The sequence below is a fragment of the Pteronotus mesoamericanus genome, unplaced genomic scaffold (genome assembly GCF_021234165.1).
Source record: "Pteronotus mesoamericanus isolate MK-2021 breed Mesoamerican mustached bat unplaced genomic scaffold, CSHL_Meso_final contig_221, whole genome shotgun sequence".
NCBI lineage: Eukaryota > Metazoa > Chordata > Mammalia > Chiroptera > Mormoopidae > Pteronotus > Pteronotus mesoamericanus.
Genome location: NW_026555092.1, coordinates 167475 through 186969, shown reverse-complemented (window position 1 = coordinate 186969; position 19495 = coordinate 167475). Strand labels below are relative to the sequence as shown.

General features: G+C 48.2%; 1 protein-coding gene across 3 annotated transcripts in view; it reads left to right on the top strand.

Moving 5' to 3' along the window:
- The window catches only part of UBR4 (ubiquitin protein ligase E3 component n-recognin 4), a 118541-nt gene that overhangs the window by 73750 nt on the left and 25296 nt on the right, over positions 1 to 19495 (top strand). For all 3 annotated transcript variants that reach the window (XM_054571646.1, XM_054571645.1, XM_054571644.1), the window contains 21 exons: positions 729 to 897; positions 1390 to 1534; positions 2164 to 2249; positions 2955 to 3042; positions 3309 to 3502; positions 5125 to 5364; positions 5779 to 5917; positions 6641 to 6766; positions 6882 to 7010; positions 7796 to 8139; positions 9778 to 9868; positions 10213 to 10297; positions 10466 to 10593; positions 13197 to 13326; positions 13451 to 13608; positions 14288 to 14397; positions 15075 to 15216; positions 15611 to 15692; positions 16022 to 16195; positions 17943 to 18064; positions 19266 to 19463. In XM_054571646.1, coding sequence (XP_054427621.1) covers positions 729 to 897; positions 1390 to 1534; positions 2164 to 2249; positions 2955 to 3042; positions 3309 to 3502; positions 5125 to 5364; positions 5779 to 5917; positions 6641 to 6766; positions 6882 to 7010; positions 7796 to 8139; positions 9778 to 9868; positions 10213 to 10297; positions 10466 to 10593; positions 13197 to 13326; positions 13451 to 13608; positions 14288 to 14397; positions 15075 to 15216; positions 15611 to 15692; positions 16022 to 16195; positions 17943 to 18064; positions 19266 to 19463 — 3080 coding nt within the window. The remainder of the gene's footprint in view (positions 1 to 728; positions 898 to 1389; positions 1535 to 2163; positions 2250 to 2954; positions 3043 to 3308; positions 3503 to 5124; positions 5365 to 5778; positions 5918 to 6640; positions 6767 to 6881; positions 7011 to 7795; positions 8140 to 9777; positions 9869 to 10212; positions 10298 to 10465; positions 10594 to 13196; positions 13327 to 13450; positions 13609 to 14287; positions 14398 to 15074; positions 15217 to 15610; positions 15693 to 16021; positions 16196 to 17942; positions 18065 to 19265; positions 19464 to 19495) is intronic.

Genomic DNA, 19495 nt, shown 5'->3' with positions numbered 1-19495 from the left:
ATTCTCTTCTGAAGTGGCTGTTATCCTGACTGACAGGAGACCTAAAACACAAACGCCCTCTGTGTCTAACTTGGTCTCATTTTCAGTTATGTTGAAGATGACACCTTAAACAGTGTTAACTCCTCATTTCAGGGGATAATGATAGGAAAGGTCAAAGTACGCTGAATATTTTTACTAGGCCAAGTTTCTTTTTCTGTGAAATAATAACACTTGCTCTGTGGCAAGTTTGTTAGTATTAAATGAAAGGGTGCTTTTAAATGTGCTTTGTAAGCTGTTTTACCCAACTTCTTACTATGAGAAAGGCGAATGCCTTCGTGCTTAACTGCTTTTCACGGTCCTTGGAGGTGTGAGGCATGTGATCAGGGGTCGAAAGCAAGGAAGGTGGTTCTTCCAACTAATTATTCAGATCTCTCTGTGCAGGTGTATAGTAATGTTGACTGTTTTAGGTAGCAAACTTTTAAAAGAAATTTCTCCTCCAGTGTCACTGTGTTTGTTTAGTGACAGGCTAATGTAGGTACTTTATTCCATGCTTTTTGGGGGGCATTATTGTATGTCTCATTTGGGGTTGACCTTTTCTCCCCCAGGAAGCCACTGAAAGTTGTTTTCAAATTATAACCATTTAGTTCAAACTTCTAAACAGGGACAGCCTTCCCTCCCTCTCTGCATGGTAGCACTGGCTGTGTGACTCTAGACCACTTCTTCCTATTCTTCTTGCCCTGATCTTGCAGGTGAGACCTCAGGCAGCCAGGAGGACCAGCTGTGCACAGCTCTGGTGAACCAACTGAACAAATTTGCCGATAAGGAAACCTTGGTCCAGTTTCTGCGTTGCTTCCTGTTAGAGTCCAATTCTTCCTCCGTGCGCTGGCAGGCCCACTGCCTGACACTGCATATCTACAGGTAGGGTCCAGGGCTGTTTTGACAGTCTCCTGGGTCTGGGACCAGAGTGGGCGGTACAGTTCTGCCTTGGTTTGATGTTACATGGTCACAGTCACGGTGTCAATATTTATAGCAGCCTGAGAATCCTCATAGCTATTACATGTTTCTTCATCGAGTTGTCTGCTTTTTAGCTATTAAACTAATGTCATAAGCAAAAGATCTGTTTTCCACTAAGAAGGCTATGTTTAGAAGTTTGTAAAATGACAGGCTTGACTCTTTATGCTAACAAAGCTTGGTTACTGCCATTGAGTAATGTTGGATGATAGGAATAGGCTATTTCTTGAAGATAGGAAAGGACTGTGCTACATCTGTTAGGATTGATTGTCAGAAGAGCCTCAAAACCATTAGTTGCGGGGAAATAGGTATATCTACAAAAACAATACCTGGGCCTTGTTGATAAATACCCTCAGGGTTTTCTGTTGCTTGGTAATAGGAACTGTTATTTATCTACAGAAACTCTAGCAAATCCCAACAGGAGCTCCTGCTAGATCTAATGTGGTCCATATGGCCAGAACTCCCAGCCTATGGCCGGAAGGCCGCCCAGTTTGTGGACCTACTCGGCTATTTCTCCTTGAAAACTCCACAGACGGAGAAGAAGGTAAGCTGCTTCTTTATGGTCAAAGAAGCTACCCTGCCATTTTTTCTGTTGAGTTAAGAACATTATTACCAACCCCAAAAGTAGTGCATATATGAACCCTCTTGTAAAAAAAAAACCCCGTCTGTATACAAATACATATATATACACATGTGTGTGTATGTATATTTGCACTCCCAGTGTGTATACTGCATAGATAATAACAACTAGCATGCTAAGTACAGTCTGAAATTGGCTTAGCCAATAGAAGTAGATCAAGTGGGGAGAAAATGTAACTCAGTAAAGTTGCTTGAGAACAACAGTGCTCCTCTGGTTTTCCGAACAGCCCTGGTTACATCCCCCAGAGTTTCTGCAATTAGATAACCTCTTCTTGGTTTCTCTATAAGAATCAAATTGGTCTTCCTCCACAAGGTCTAAAAAGATGGACTCTCATAAGATTGTGGAAACTTCTAAAGAAGATAGAATCCTTTAAACAATTAGGTATTAGGCCTGGCTTTGTATGATTCTGATGGGGGCCGAGAAGGCTGGTGCTTCTGGGGGCAGTGTCATCTAGAAAGCAGGAGACAAAAGTTTTTTCCAGTAAGACTTCCCCTTGGGCTTTAACTATGGTCCTTTATTGACTTCTGTTTCAGTTGAAGGAGTATTCACAGAAGGCTGTGGAGATTCTGCGGACTCAAAACCATATTCTTACCAACCATCCCAACTCCAACATTTACAAGTGAGCTTTGTTCTGCCTCCTCCCTATTTGAAGCTCAGTCAACAGTCCAAGTTGCTCTCTCTGCATTGATTGGCTCTTACGTATGAGCTGATATGCCCCTGTCTAGTTGGTCTTTGAATCCCTCCCTCATAGCTGGGCCTTGCACATAGAAGTTACTCAAAACGTACTTGCTGAATCTGCGTTTGGTAAGCAGTAATTGAAGAAGGTCTCTAGTTTCATGGATCTAAGTCTAAATCAAATAAGACAAGTTCACAGAAAATGCCTGCATTTTTAAAAACTTTTCAAAGAGAACATTGGCTAAATTGACAATTTATGATTTCCATGGTTAAAGAGTAACTGTTCTTTTTTTTTTCCTCCAAACTTTGTGGAAGTGCAGTTTGCATACCACAGAATTCACTTAAGTATACAGTTCAAAGGTTTTTAATATATTTAATTGTGACTCTGAGTCAAACTTGAATGTGACTGTCTGGGATCCCCCTGACCTCAGGACAGCTCAGAAACAGGGAACATCTAAGGTCAATTAGTTGAAATTCTCTTCCTGTGACTTCTAAACCCTGTTGGCATTTCTCACATGTCCTTGTGTTCTCACTAGGGTGGGGATCGCCTTGGGGAATATTGAGCCATGGCCTTTTCATGGCTTCCTTATGAAGCTCAGTGCTTTCTAAGATGAAAATTTCTTTATGCTGAGACTGGTTTCTTCTTTAGCACCTTGTCTGGCTTAGTGGAGTTTGATGGCTATTACCTGGAGAGTGATCCCTGCCTGGTGTGTAATAATCCAGAAGTGCCGTTTTGTGTAAGTGACATCTTCAGCGCGGACAGTCCTGAGGCTTACAGGGCCAGTGGGTTTCTCATTTCCAGAGATTGATTGTTACCGCATAGGTGTTCTTCTCCTAATGCTTGGTCAGCAGTGGTTTGAATCCTTACCTGCCTTGCTTGTTACCGTAAATAGAAATTTCATCCATGGATGAAGAGTGGGTTACATTGATGAATTTTGAAGAAGACAGGATGAGCTGTTCGCTTTGAACTAATACAGCGTTTTGTGTGTACTCTTGTATTTAGTATATCAAGCTGTCTTCCATTAAAGTGGACACACGGTACACCACCACCCAGCAGGTTGTGAAGCTCATTGGCAGCCACACCATCAGCAAAGTGACAGTGAAAATTGGAGACCTGAAGCGGACCAAGATGGTGCGCACTATCAACCTCTATTACAACAACCGAACTGTGCAAGCCATTGTGGAGCTGAAAAACAAGTACGGGCTCTTCAGGCTTGGGGAGGGGCAGGAGGCCTGTAAGTCTTCCTGACTGGTGATGGCGTGGGTGACTGGCACCTGGTAGAGCAGCACATCCCTAGAGGCCCAGCGTGTCCTCTTACCCACTTCAGGCAAGACTGGGGGACCAAAGTCAAGGGCCAGTTCCTAAGGATGTCAACAAAGATTATTTTAAAATCATGTCCAGTGGAGCCGTTGGGGTCTCCGGAAGCCCTTCTACAGCTTGTCTAGGGAGGGGAAGCTGAGCGAGGGAGACCCCAGGCTTCTCATGTCCACGTTAACGAGAGACGTTCCACTTTTACATAAAGCCACCTAAAAATATTGGAAAGTAGTTCTCATTTCTTGCCATTCTCTTGTTCACAAAGCAGACAATATTTCTCCTGAAGTTTCTCTAGTGTATAGTCCTCCCATTTCTGCATAATGCCTTCCCTGGATATCTGCTGATATTGGATCTTTCTAGTTCATGGATCCCCATGATTGAATCGGGGCATGTTGTATATGAGCTAAAGAGGGTACTAGCAGGTTATATCTCTGAATTGCAGAGACAGATCTTTTGTTGTTGAAGTCTCAGGCATTGCTGTTGGGCAGAGAACATGGGTAGTTAGTACTCGAATATTAAGACTTACCATACTATTCCGCACATAGAATGGAAGTATTGGTATTATTCCAAGAGGCAGAATAAAGCTGGAGTGTAACATGTCAACAAACGGCCACCAGGAGTCTGTCTGAAGGAAGTTTTCTCATCTTCCTTTGAAAAGCAGAGTTAACACGGGTGACCTGCAAGTAGAAGCTACTCACCGGGATAACCCAGTCTCCTTCCGGGGGAAGGGGTTTGACTTTCTTTGTGTAGAGTCAGCGTAGCTGCTGGTAAAGTGCTTAGGCTCTGGAGTGAGACTGTGGATTCGCATCTCAGTTCTATTGCCCGTTTCTCTGACCTTGGAGGAGTTATGTAGCCTCAGTTTCCTTGATTTAAAATAAACAAGATGTAAGCTCACTTTCAGGGTGTTATTTTAAGGATTGAATGAGTTAGTGTATATATATGTAATGTGCTGAGAACAGAGCCTCCCTAGCACATGGTAAGTACTCAGTAAATACTGCTTCTAATTGTATTAGTATAATTACCCCTAAATTATTACATGCCTTTTCTCTTTCTGACTCTCCTTGGCTCTTGGTCTAGATTCTGGTACGTCCCTCTGCCTCCCTAAAGCACACTGAGCTTTATCCTTCCTAGGTAGTTGTCATGATGGGAGCTCCAGCAGCCATCCCCTTGGTAGTTTTGAGATTACAGGCTTCAGTGTACCATATTTTTAGAGTAAGGTCTTCCCTTGATAAGGACTTCTGTTTTTCTGGAATCTCAAAAATTACCATATGGAACATCTTAAAGCCCTGTTATGTCCTATCTTTTTTAATAGAGAAAGAGTAGTAGAAAAATATTTTTATAATTAGGGTGCTATTATTTGCCAGATTGCCTGCTTAGATTAACCACTTCATTGCCTTAGAAAAATATACATGGACTGTCCTCGTCTCATCAGAATGTCATCCCTGAAGGTTGAGTGAGAGGCCCTCAGGCCCACGGCCCCTCTACCTGACTCTGTCTCTCTTAGGCCGGCTCGCTGGCATAAAGCCAAAAAGGTTCAACTGACCCCTGGGCAGACAGAAGTGAAGATTGACCTACCCTTGCCCATCGTGGCCTCCAACCTGATGATTGAGTTTGCAGACTTCTATGAAAACTACCAGGCCTCCACAGAGACCCTGCAATGCCCACGCTGCAGTGCCTCAGTCCCTGCCAACCCAGGGGTCTGCGGCAACTGTGGAGAGAATGTCTACCAGTGTCACAAATGCAGGTAAGCAAGTAGTTGTCACCTGGGCCAGGGCCATGTACATTCCGTGTGTTTTTCTGTACGAGTCTCAGGGTGGGCAATTTCAGCGTCTCATGCCCTCATAATAGTTAGGGGATTATGGGTATGTAGAGCGTGGAGTCTAAGGGTAGAGAGAGAAAGGGGAGGGAGGGGGAAGAGTGGTGTGGTGTGTATGTTTTTCCCATCCTGTGGTGGGCAAGGGGTCTCTAAGTTTATTTCTGGGTCTTCTTTTCTTGTTACCTGGTTGCTTAAGTCATCCTCACCTATTTGTTAACTGTCCCTCCAGTAGTCCCTGCAGTAGTTGCCAGAGTATACATGAGACAGTCCATTTCCTCCCAGGTCATCCTTACCCCACCAAACTCCTGCTACACCCCTGACCCAGATGCTTTGATTCTTCAGATCCATCAATTATGATGAAAAGGATCCCTTCCTCTGCAATGCTTGTGGCTTCTGTAAATATGCCCGTTTCGACTTCATGCTCTATGCCAAGCCTTGCTGTGCGGTGGATCCTATTGAGAATGAAGAAGACCGGAAGAAGGTGAGGCCACAGCCACCCTAGACTCAGGACTGTGGCTTTGATCTGAGCTTTGACCACGGCTGGTGTAGGGCAGTGTGCTTGTCCTTCTAGCCCTCGCCTTCTTCAATTTGGCACTATTTTCAGGTCCGAGCTTGTGGGTGGGAGCAGATAACGGAGTAAGATGTATTGGAACTCATTGTTTGCTTGCATTGGATTTTGGAGAAGTGTTGGTAACGAACTAGAACATCTCAAGGGGCAAATCACTTTACATTTGGAAAGGTGGAAAGAAGTTGGGTGGCTTCCCCTGCATTTTTTCCAGGGACTGCTTCATACTGCAGTTGTTGGTCTTCTCTCAGTATTAGCTTATTCAGAGACCACTTCTCAGGCAGTATGAGGTGATGGGACTGGTTACAAGGGGTGAAAAAGGGGAGACTATTGGGATAACTACTAGAAGCATCATGGGAAAGCAAAAGATCTTTCACCTTTGGAGCCAGAAGGACCAAAGGTTCAGTTTTGGCTGTGTATTTTGATACTGTGGGACCTGCCATAAATTACTTCTCAAAGTTGCACATTTATATGTATGCCTTCCCCACAGACTTATTGTGAAGACGAGAAGTAATATATGAAACCCAGTACCTGATCTATAGGGAATGTTTCAGTAAAGGGTTAGTCATTCAGATTACTCAGGGAAAGCCATCGTGCTCATTGGGCTTGACACGCACGTCCCTGTCCTTTCCTATCTAGGCTGTTTCCAACATCAATACACTTCTGGACAAAGCTGATCGAGTGTATCATCAGCTGATGGGACATCGGCCACAGCTGGAGAACCTGCTCTGCAAAGTGAATGAGGCAGCTCCTGAAAAGCCACAGGTAATCCCCAAATTGGAAGGGACATTTGAAGAGTGTTCCGCGTCATGATTGGAAGACTGCCCCAGGTGAGGCCATCTCACGGTGGCAGGCTGACCGCCCCCCTCTCGGGTTGCAGGATGACTCGGGCTCAGCCGGGGGCATCAGCTCTGCTTCGGCCAGTGTGAACCGTTACATCCTGCAGCTGGCGCAGGAGTACTGTGGAGACTGCAAGAACTCTTTTGATGAACTCTCCAAAATCATCCAGGTAGAAAAATGGGAGTGACTTTAGAGTGTGGTCAGAGTGTGTTCTCAATAGTTGTTTTCAAAGCAACCCTGGCGCTTCCATCCACAGTGCAACGCCTGGGGTGGCCCCTTGCCCAGCCTGGCTGAGAAAGCAGAGTCTGAGTGGCAGCCCCCGACAGCTTCCCTCCCGTTGTGGCTTCTGGTGCTTGGCAGGGAGCCGAGTTCTTTCCAGAAGAATGAAAATAATGGAGATTATGATCGATTTGTTTTTCTTGACCAATCACAACCCATCTTTTAGTAGAGGGGTTACTGGTTTTAAAAAACTGGGTGCCAAGATTCTGTTCCCTTTTCCTGATACATGATGGCAGGCTAGATGGGTCGGACATACCAAATCCCTTCAACCCGGGTGGGCCATATAGCGGATAGAATTTTGACCTCCATGGGATGGGAGGCTGCCTGTAGACAAAGAAAGCAGCCAGGATCCTCGCCTCCCAAAATCACTGGTGTGTCATCTCTGTTCCATGTACCTACAGTTCTGATCTTTGTTTTGTTCTTTATGAGAGAGTGGCGCATGGGCCTGTGGTTAGAAGCTGTTCTGACTCTGCCGCTTACCTTGGTCAAGCCAACCCTTCTAAGCCTGTTTCCCTCTCTGTAAAATGGGGCTAGAGTATCTCACTGGTAGGGCTATCAAGAAGCTAAAATTAGAAATACATATAAAGTGTTTTTTCAAACCAAAGCTGATGTCAAATTAGCTTCTTCTTCCCCCTTATTTTAATTGCTAATTTCTTTCTTTGGCTTTTTTCTTAGAAAGTCTTTGCTTCACGCAAAGAGTTGTTGGAATATGACCTGCAACAGAGGGAAGCGGCCACCAAATCATCTCGGACCTCCGTGCAGCCCACCTTCACCGCCAGCCAGTACCGCGCCTTATCCGTCCTGGGTTGTGGCCACACGTCCTCTACCAAGTGCTATGGCTGCGCCTCGGCTGTCACTGAACATTGTATCACACTGCTCCGTGCCCTGGCCTCCAACCCCGCCCTGAGGCACATCCTCGTCTCCCAGGGCCTTATCCGGGAGCTCTTTGATTACAATCTTCGCAGAGGCTCGGCAGCCATGCGGGAGGAGGTCCGCCAGCTCATGTGCCTCCTAACTCGGTCAGAGTCTGCATCCCCGCGGGGCTAGTCATTCCTGCAACACGGGGGTTGGTGGCGGCAGCGATGCCAGGAGCACTAGAGGGTGCAAAGCATTATGCTTCTCGTCGCCAGGCGGGCTGGCTAGCTTATCACAGAGGAGGAAATGGGATGCTGTCCTGGGTGTAGAGAAGTGAACTTAGAGAGCGTCTGAAGCCCTCTGGAAATAGTATATTTGGATTGTACTGTGCTCTGTTGGTTCCAGTGAGATTTCCCGAGGAAGTGGTCTCTGAGTTTTCGGGAGGGAGGAAAAGGGAGTGACCCGGCACTTGGACTCAAGACTCACCCACAAGAAGACAGTGCAGCAGTGGAGCCTAATAATTAAGAGCTTGGGCTCTGGATCCGAAAGACCCAGCCTTAGTATCTGGTACTTTGTACTGTGGGCCTCAGATTCCTTAACTCCTTGAGCCCAAGTTTTCCTCATTTGAAAAATACTGATAACAGTAAATACCTTAAAGGCTCGTGATGGGGATAAAATGAAATAATTCCTATAAGTAATAACCCATATTTGTTGAGTACTTAGTGTATGCCAGTACAGTACCCAGAGCTGTGTGTGGCTGTTTACTGAGTATGTGGCTTAAGCTCTGGAACCTGTTGGGTGGTTGGTAAATATTACTTGTTGTGTTATTGATTCACTCATTCAGCAAGTATTTATTGAGCATCTGCTGAATGCCAGGCACTGTGCTAGACTCTGAGGATACAGTGGAAAAATGGAACAAAGTCCTTGCCCTCCTGTAGCCGACAGTCTAGATGGCGGAACTGCTGTGCCCAGAGCACTCCACAGTGCAGCGTCAGGACGTTAGGTGGTGAAGAGGAGGAAGCTGCGTGGTGACCCTGTGTGCAGGAGGGATTGCCGTACAGGATAGGGTGGTCCAGGAGGCCTCGGAGGGTGTGGGACTTGAGCCAAGGGCTGTGTGAAGTGGGAGCAAGCCGTGCAGGTGTGTAACGCATGAGCTGCACGCACAGGAAACACACGTGGGAGGCTGAGAGGCAGGGCTGTGCCGGGAATGGTGGGGGTGCAACATGGAGGCCTGTGTAGCTGGCGTGAAGGACGCCTTGGGGAAACGGGCACAGGAATTCAGGAGCGGTCGCTGGGGGCCACATCCTGATCGGCCTTGTAGGCCCTTGTAAGGACTTTGGGTTTTATTCAAAAAGTGCTGGAAAGCAAGAAAGTGATATGATACAATTTGTGGTTTTTTGTTGTTAGTCTGGACGTCATTACAAAGGGGCAGGGGTGGAAAACATAGATGTCCTGTGGGAAATAGAGTGGAGGCAGTTGGAGGAGATGAGGAAAGAGTCGTGGCCAGTGCTGAGCGGGAACGCCCACACCTGGGGACTGGGACACACCACACAGCGCCCGAGGGCTCTGCAGCCGGGGGGACGTGGACCAGGAGAAAGCCTCCCCGTGTTGGTGCCGCCCACCCCCAGTTGGGGCGTCCCCTAGGAAGGGCGGCTGTGACGGCGCGTCTCACTGCGCACCAGGGCGTGGTGGGCCAGCGCGGAAGCCCTGGACATTGACGTCCTTGGCTCGGGGCCCGTTCGAGTGGCAAGGAGGGAAACAACCATTGGTGAGTGACAGGACCCTGTTTTTTGCTTCTGCAGAGACAATCCAGAAGCCACCCAGCAAATGAACGACCTGATTATTGGCAAAGTCTCCACAGCTCTGAAGGGCCACTGGGCCAATCCCGACCTGGTGAGCAGGACAGGCGTCCCCTCTGACCCCTCCCTCACTTTCCTTCTTCATTCCCATGCTTCCCCCTGCCAGTCCCGCCATGATGACCGGGCAGCACCTTTGCTTGCAGAGCTCACCTCCCAGAGTGGTTTTCCCTGGCCAGACCCCGCTCCACAGGGAGACTGGGGTGGGCGGTTGGCCGTATGGAGTGCACGGGCCTCTGTCTCCTCTGTCTCTCTGACGATGTCATTTGTGGCCAAAAATTTCGATTCTTAGTCCCTGAGTCAGAGCTTGGACACAGCCAGTCCTGGGATTGACCCCCCCAGGCCCTTCTCTACTCACGCCTCTCCCGGTTGGCCTTCTAGGCAAGCAGCCTTCAGTATGAAATGCTGCTGCTGACAGATTCCATCTCGAAGGAGGACAGCTGCTGGGAGCTCCGGCTGCGCTGTGGTGAGTTTGGGGGACATCTCCTTAGGAGCTTTTCAGAGGAAGGCAAGGAGGCCTCAAGGTGCAGCCCTAGCCCCAGAGGGGGGAGGCGGGGAAACCGCACTCGTCCAGCCTCACGGAGGCCGTGCGGGGGCGCTGTGGCCGTGACTCTGCCTTCCTTCCCGTCCCCAGCTCTCAGCCTCTTCCTCATGGCAGTGAACATCAAGACCCCCGTGGTTGTGGAGAACATCACCCTCATGTGCCTGCGGATCTTACAGAAGCTGATTAAACCGCCGGCTCCAACCAGCAAGAAGAACAAGGTACTGGGCAGGGGGGCTCAGACGGAAGGTCAGGGTGCAGCCCGCCCCCCCCCCCCCCCAGCCAGCACTGTGCCCTGCCCGGCCCCGAACTCCCCCCACGGCGGGGGCACTGTCACTTCCATTGCCCCAGTTCAGCAAAGATGGGTTGGGATTTTTGAGATCTCAGAGGAAAGTCGGGAGTAAAATGAACATGAAAATACGGCGGAGGACTACCTTTTTCTGCCACCACATCAGGGGACTTGTAGCTCCTGGACAGCATGGTGCTCCTTCCTGCCCCGTGGCTGCCCATGCACCATCGTGCAGCGATGTCTTCATTTGCTAGCATTGTAACCTGGGGCTGGTTATTTAACAGGTTCCTCACTTTTTCCATCTGTAAAATGGGAATGGAAGCTCCACCTTGAAATGTTGTGAAGAGTAAATAACTTAAAGAGGTCAAATGCTCAGAGCAGAGCCTGGCCCGGGGTAGCCCCCGCTAGACGCCAGCTGTGGCCACGTGCTGCCTTCTCCGCCCGGGTGCTGTCCTTCATGTTGTTAGCGCCTCCTCGGGAGAGCCGCCCCTCTGCTGGCTGCCTGCCAGCTCGTTGAATTGAGGGACTGTCTAACTTTTTTTTTTATGTCCAGTACATAATGTAGTATCTGGTGTGTAATAGCCACTCAGTAAATCATTGTTAAGTGAATGAATAAAGCCGAATTCTTATCCTGAAATAGCCAGCCAAGCCGCAGATTGACTTGCTTGTATGGGCTGGTAGAACACGCAGGCCATAATTCTCTCCCTCGGCCCAGCCCTCGGCCAGCTGCCCCCCGCGCCCCACCCCCACCCCTCTGCTTCCTGGGCCGCTCCTTTCCGGCTCCATCTTGAAGGGAAGCAAAGCCTTCATTGCACGCACGCCGCTTTCTGACTGGTAGGTGCTAGGGAGGAAGCCGATGTTGAACATTGACTACATTTCCCTTGTCCTGAGATGTAGAAAAGTCAAGTTCTCAGAAAAGATGGGACTGAGGTACCTTCCTTCCCTTTGACGAAGCTTTATTTCCCCTCAGCCGATATGCAGAAAATAAAGTTGGCCCTTGATTGAAAAGAACCACCTCAGCCCCACTTCATGGTCGTTCTTTCCACAGAATGAGGTGAAGGGAGGTTCCCACAGGGTTTTTACCCTCTAAGCCCCCACGTCCATGGTCTCTGTTCACATTTTGCTTAGTTTTAGCCAAGGGAGAGCCGCCCGCGGGTCCCCACGGTGCACGCAGTGCTGGTAGGACAGCCTGGGCCTTAGCAGGAGTGGCAGCGGGCGGGGGGCCGCCGCCCGGGTGCGCGCTCCTCTGCCGGGCGCTTCAGTCAGGGCTCCCTGGGGAAGCCGCGCTGAGTAGCTTCTGGAGCTTTCCTGTTTGCGGGACACTTTGGGGAGCGCACACACAGCACTCCCGCTTTACACCTGAGGACAGTGTTGTCTTGCAGAGAAGGGCACTTGGGTGATTGCCCGAGGTGCCAGCAGAACCAACTGCCTTTTCTGGAACCCATCTGCCTGCATGGGCGACTGACAGGCAAATTGTGGGTCCTCAGAATTGGTTACTGGGCAGACATTTTCTTGACAAATGAAGTGAGCATGTCATTTATAGAGGAACTGTCATAACTCAGTAAACTAATATTTTCTAAATGACTTGTGCTTGTTACAGAATCATGCATAGATAAAGGATGAATTTTAGTGTAATGCGATATGAAGTTTATCGATTGGTTTCAGAGTCTACATTACAACTGATCTTTAAGAACATAAAGTTTGTTGAATTTGGTGTAATATCAAAGGAAAAAGAAATCCCAAAAGTAATTGGAAGTGGTATAAAAATATTCTTCTCTTTTCCAGTTATGTATCTGTGTGGGGCTAGAGGTTTTTCATATACTTAACCAAAACAACGTATCACTACTGTTCCAAAGCAGAAGCAGATATGAGGACCCAGCTGTCCTATTAAGGCAGTCATTAAATTCTTTTCAAAAATATAGAACTGTACCACTCCTTTCTCTAGGTTACTTTTGGAAAATATTAAGAAAGTCATTGAGGTTGATAGGTAATGAATTTGCTCTTATTTTTAAATGAATTAATAACTATTTTAAGAATTTCTCAGTTTGGGTTTTGAATATGGCAAATATCCATAAATAGAATCACACATATAAAAGCTCTTTAGAGCTCTCAGTAATTTTTTAAGAGTATGATGGGGTCCTGAGGCCAAAACGTTTGAGAATCGTTGGCTTAGAGTTCTGATTAGTAATGGCTCTAAATTCTGGAGGCTGCTCAGTGGCCCCGTGAAGATTTCTGTTTGGGAAACTGCACATCAACCTGGGGATAGGAATTAGTGTATGTGGCTATGGGCGTGTCTGTAGGAAGCCAGCTCCATCTTATCCTGCACAGTCAGAATCAGTGACCTTAAGCTCAGTGTGTGGAGATGCTGCTGCTAAACGGGATCAGGATGCTTTAACAGGAACATGTATTTGGGCATAAAAGATATGATAATTGATCCTTGGCATACGTTCCCTTGGGGCGTCCGTGCCACTGGGTAGAGCGGTGGCTCAGGCGTGCCCTCACGCATGCGCCCCTTCTTCTGCCGCCCTCCTGCAGGATGTTCCGGTGGAGGCCCTCACGACCGTGAAGCCATACTGCAATGAGATCCACGCGCAGGCTCAGCTGTGGCTCAAGAGAGACCCCAAAGCATCCTATGAAGCCTGGAAGAAGTGTCTTCCTATCAGAGGTGTGTTTGTCTCTTGAAGACGAGGGAGATTGGTCCTTCCTACCCCTGTCCTGAGAGCTCTAAAATCCACCCTTCTCTCTCATCTTCTTTTCCTTACTTCTCCCTGCACCCCTTTGCCTGCCAGGGATAGATGGCAATGGGAAGTCCCCGAGCAAATCAGAGCTCCGCCATCTCTATTTGACGGAGAAGTATGTGTGGAGGTGGAAGCAGTTCCTGAGCCGTCGGGGCAAGAGGACCCCACCCTTGGATCTCAAATTGGGCCATAACAACTGGCTGCGGCAAGTGAGTGACCACCCCCCGTGGGCCCCCTGCGCTGCTGCCCTGGCTCCAGGTAGCGCGCATCTTCCCACATCTGCTGTGCTTCCCCTTCTTTCTCTTTGCTTTCTTGCTTCCTTTCAAGTGAACAGTAAGTGGACGTTCTTGGGTGCGGCCGCCGGCCTGGAGGGCTGGCCATGGCAGAGCGTCCTGCCCCTGTCAGGCTTGTCTTGCCCCTCGCCCCCAGCCACCTGTGGAGCCGAGCTGCGGCACCTGCAGCCCCCTTTCCTCCCTCCCCTCTCCCTCATCTTTCTAGCTAAGGACCAAAGCGACTATACTTTCAGAGCCCCTTTGTCCATTGGTATGTAAAATGAGAGATACTTGGTATATAGGCGTTCCCGGAATAGAATTATAGAAGCCTTTGCTAAGGAAAAGACCCGCTTGTCCGGTTCCCAGTTCAGTCATCGTAGGTATGTTCTCCAAAGTACTTGACGGAGAAAACCTCCATGAAGAAGAATACTCCCTGGAAGCTTCCTCTTCTCAGTCTGTGGCAGTCAGGTCTTGGGTTAGCGTGTGGTTTTTGCCTTTAACCTTTTCCTGGAGGGCTGCCCAGAGGACCTCTGGGTGGGTGGTGGTTGACTGCCCTGCCGGGGGCCTGGTGAGAGGCTGTCACCGGAGCCAGGGGCTTCCCTCCTGTGCCCGGCAGGTGCTCTTTACTCCAGCGACGCAGGCTGCCCGGCAGGCAGCCTGTACCATTGTGGAAGCTCTGGCCACCATTCCCAGCCGCAAGCAGCAGGTCCTTGACCTCCTCACCAGGTACCATGTGAGGGAGGGACGGGAAGAGCGGTGACACCTCACCTAGAGCCTTTTCTGCCTTCCCAGGGGGATCCGTAGCTCAGGGTGATTGCGGGGGTGGGGGGGGGTGGGGGCGGGGGTTGTACCTGTGCTCTGAACTATTTCATTCCATCTGGGGGACCACAGAAACAAAAAAGGGTTGAGAAGCTGAGTTTTAGTGGTGGTAGTGGAAGTAGGAATACGGTGCCCACACCAGCTTATGAGCATGTAAATGCTCGGCGTGTGTTCCCTAATTTAATCCTCGAAGCAACCTGAGCTTAAAGGGGCTAATTAACTTCCGCACCGGAAGGCAGCGTTTGAGTTCAGGCAGTCTAATCCCGAAGCCTACATTGCTGGCCCCTGTATGGTACCCTCGTCTTCTCAGTGATTCAGTCAAAAATAGTGTCGCTGCCCAGATAATCACTATTCATATTTTGGTGCTTATCCTAAATGAGTATAGTTTATTATATCCCACTCCCTGTTGTGCGCTCTGGGTTCTTCCCAAGTGTGGGGAGTTCCCAAGTGGGAAGTTTGGGTTTTCTTAAGGAAGAGGAGCGGAGGACAGCGGAAGACATGAAAGATGGAAGGAGCATAAGGAACTAGTAGACTATAGGAGCCCCTCAAGTTCTCTCACAGTGCCCTGTCGGTCTCGATGGCAGTTACCTGGATGAACTGAGCATAGCTGGCGAGTGTGCCGCCGAGTACTTGGCGCTCTATCAGAAGCTCATCACATCAGCTCACTGGAAAGTCTACCTGGCAGCTCGGGGCGTCCTGCCCTATGTGGGCAACCTCATCACCAAGGTACTCGCCCTGCAGCCCAGGCGGCCCTTTCCCTAGTTCTTCCAGGGAACTCTCTTCTCCGACTCACACTTTGCAGTATCCTGGTGTGCTGAGAAGAAAGCTTTGTTGAGAGTGTTATTTTCATGACTTTGTTGTGTTTGTCATAAGGACGTAGCAATCTTCTGGGGGAATGTAGGCTCTTCCACTTTTTAAGCAACCCCTGAACATCAGTGCGACTGTCCGTGGCTTCTTGGAAAGGGGATTTGCAAAGATTCAGCTTGAGGGATTGTTAAAAGAAAATGATGGGGACTACACAGCATCTTTGGTCGGTGCTACAAGATCCTGCACAGGTGGTGGAGGTGACCGGTGTCCTTGGCAGTGCTGTCACACTGACTGTGCCTATCGTCCTCTTTAGGAAATAGCCCGCTTGCTAGCTCTGGAGGAGGCCACCCTGAGCACTGATCTGCAGCAGGGCTATGCCCTCAAGAGTCTCACAGGTAGAGAGAGCCACCTGGCCCTTTCTTCAGGGTACCCTGGGTGTAATTTGGGGACTGACCCTTAGTTCCTTGGGTGCTGACGTTGACTCTCTTCCCTCACGTGTTGACCGTAGTGCACCTTTAAGCTCGGCATTTTCTCTCCACTTACGGGTTTACTTGTTTGAGCTCCTGCTCTCTGTTGACTAGTACACTTCATTGAGCGCCTGCTCTGAGCCAAGCACAGAGGTAGCTTTTTCCTGCCTTTGAGTTGCTCATCTTTTGAAGACACGGACCTTCCTTGCTTATATTCTCATTTAGAGATCCTGCAGCAACTTTTCCTGTTCCCACAGGCCTTCTTTCCTCCTTTGTCGAGGTGGAATCCATCAAAAGGCACTTTAAAAGCCGCTTGGTGGGTACTGTGCTGAATGGATACCTGTGTCTGAGAAAGCTGGTGGTGCAGAGGACCAAGCTGATCGATGAGACCCAGGATATGCTGCTGGAGATGCTGGAGGACATGACCACAGGTAGCACTGCCCAGTGGCCTGGAGCCCAGGGCCCCCATGACCCTTCTGGGTCTGCCTAGGTACACTAGTCTGATTTCCCTGAGCTCTGCAGAGTCGACAGAAGGGTGGCAAACATGTCCACGCATTCAAGTAAGGAAGGAGGAGGAGCTTCTCTCGAGAGAAGACTGGCTCTTGGAGCTGTCAAACTCCAGAGCAGGGCTCAGTCAATGTGGACTTTTTATATTGCGCTTAGAGCAGGAAGAGGTCAGGAGTTCTCATACTGGTGTCTCTCATTGGTTCTGAAGAATCCTAAGCCACTCACTCTGTCGTCCTTGTCTCTTCACCTCTCTTTCATAGAGTTCATCTCATTGTGCCTCTTTATACTGATTTTGGATGCTTTCCTCTATTCTATCATTCAGTTCATTAATTTTTTCTATACTCTTGGCTACCTGTTTAATCTACCCACTGTGTTCTTTTTATTGACATTTCCCATCCCTTTTATAATCTTTCAACATATCAAGTGTATTTCTGTGCCTAATAATTTAAAAATTTGAAATACTTATCGATCTGATTCTGCTGTTTGTTATTTTGGCTCTTGTTTATTGTGCCTTAAATTTGTATGTATTTTGGGATTTTGACTGTGTTTTGGGGATTTATCTGTGGAATTCTTCAGGGCCTGAGTCAGAGGTGGGGTTTTCCAGAGAGGATTTGTGACTACTTCCGTGAGGCATCTTGCGACATTGGCATCCCAGGACTCTTTTCAACAAAGTTCTAAACTGCAGGCTATCAGACCTCTTAGGTATTGTGAGTCACAAAGCTCTGTGAGAGGCTGAGTTCTCAGAGAATTTTTCCCCCTCATCGCCACATCTTATGGGAAGACAATATCCTGTTATTTGCTTGAGGGAAGTGAGAGTCATTTTTACTTGACCTGTATACCAAGGTATAGCTCTTGTAGGATACCAGATTTATGTGTGTGTTTAGCGTGTTCCTGCTAGACTTTCTACCTTGGTAGACTTGGGGCTTTGTATCTGGCTCTCAAATATTGGCAGGTTGTATAAACCAAAGCTCAAGGCAAAAGTAGCCTTAATGTTTTTCTAACTTCCCTGGTTTCTCTTTAATTTTAGCTTTGATCCTTTGCTAGTGTGGAAGTTCACTGATGCCTTTTTATTCAGTATTTTAAGTTCCCTTTTAAGTGGTGAGAAGTGGGGAATAGGTCAGGGAAGCTAGTCTGCTACATTGCCAGACATGGGGGTCCTCCTGTCGGCCATTTTCATCCTGCCACACCCAGCTGGTTTGTGACCTCGTCAGCTGGACCGTTTTCAAGAGGATATTTCTTCTTCCTCATGTGACTTGAAGTTATGTCTTTGGCTTACAGAAGGCAATCTATGTAATCTTTTAGAATGAAGCTTATAACTTCCCTAGATTTGACTGGAACACAGGATCACATCAAAATGTCAAATATTTGACATTTCGGAATACCAGTATTGGTCAAGAGAATGAGAGGTTATGATTCCGAGAGGAAGACATGTACACAGCTAACCGTGATGCATGGTGTTGACTTGCACATTAAAGCTTTCAAATGGAATGTGGTCTGAGTATCAAAACCAATCAGCTTCGGGCTTCCAATTGAACCATTGATACTACCATGTAGGGCATTTAAAGACCAACCAGGCAGAAAGAGTCTGGTAATGCTGGTGCCTCATAGAGCACCGTCTTGGTCTCTGAGTGTGGATTGCTTTCCTGATTTGGCCTCTTTGACCTCTGGCAGGCACAGAATCGGAAACCAAGGCCTTCATGGCCGTATGCATTGAGACAGCCAAGCGCTACAACCTGGACGACTACCGGACCCCTGTCTTCATCTTTGAGAGACTCTGCAGCATCATTTATCCTGTAAGCGGTGGTGCTTCCCATGGCTCCCAGGGTGCCAGCATGAGCCTTTCTGCCGTGAAACCTCTAGGCGATCCATTACAGTCATGGGTAGTCTTACCAGCTGTGGGCCATGTAGTTAACATCTTATTTTATTTTTTAAAGATTTGATTTATTTATTTTTAGAGAGAGGGGAAAGGAGGGAGAAAGAAAAAAGTGAAACATCGATGTGAGCGAGAGACATTGATCAGTTGCCTCTCACAGGCCCCCAACCAGGACCCAGCCTGCCACCCAGGCATGTGCCTTGACTGGGAATCAAACCAGCAACCTTTAGGTCCACAGGCTGGTGCTCAATCCACTGAGCCATACCAGCCAAGGATAGTTAACATGTTAGAAAACACCACTTGCAGACATAAAACCAGAAGCAACCTCATAATTTTCCTGTTCCTGATGATGGAAAATCGAAGACCTTCCTTGGTCTTATTTCCTACTATAAAGTCAAGATCAGCCTTTATTTTTTATTTTTTTAAAAACTATGTCTAACCTTCCATTTGCAAAATCCCATTGCTTATCAATCCAATATGCTATGAAAGAACAATATTGAGCCTTAGTATGAAGAAATTTTCACTATCCCCTTTTCCCCATTTTTTACGCACATGCATACATATTTTCCCTAGCCTGAACTATAGAGAAGCATAATGTGACCCAAAGACCCTTCCCTGTTACTGAGAAAGGATGAAAAACACCAGCGTCCTCAGTTACTGATGACCGTTGGGGTCGGCCATGCCTGATGTCATATAATATAGAGAAGACCCTTTCCTTGTTGAGGGCCACCAGTAACAAAGTCACCTGGCCCCAGCTTGGGCAGCATCCCATGGGACGAGCAGGCGGAGGAAAGCCCCCTCTCCCCTCGTTTCAGTAATACAGCTTTCGTGTGCCGCTCCCCATCTGCTTATTTTGTTAGGCCTTCTCTCCTAACCCACCCTTGAGTTTCAGAGGAGATGCTTGATGATTAAGGCTGTTTAAATTGTATTTGGATTTTTTGAATCGCCCTCAGCTTCCTAGTCTTTACATCTTTAAACGTGTAAGGGGCTGGATAAGTCTGGCATGTTTCCCTCAGAGCATCCGTGGAACATGGTATGAATCTGAGAGGCCTTTGCCTGCCATCCCTCTATGTATATCTTTATGCCATCCCTTCTGATGCATCCTTCTCTCTGTCCTCTAGGAGGAGAATGAAGTCACTGAGTTCTTTGTGACCCTGGAGAAGGACCCCCAACAAGAAGACTTTTTACAGGGCAGGATGCCTGGCAACCCGTACAGTAGCAATGAGCCAGGCATTGGGCCGCTTATGAGGGACATAAAGAATAAGATTTGCCAGGACTGTGACTTGGTGGCTCTCCTGGAGGATGACAGTGGGATGGAGGTAACAAGCGTGGGACAGTGCCGCCATGGTTA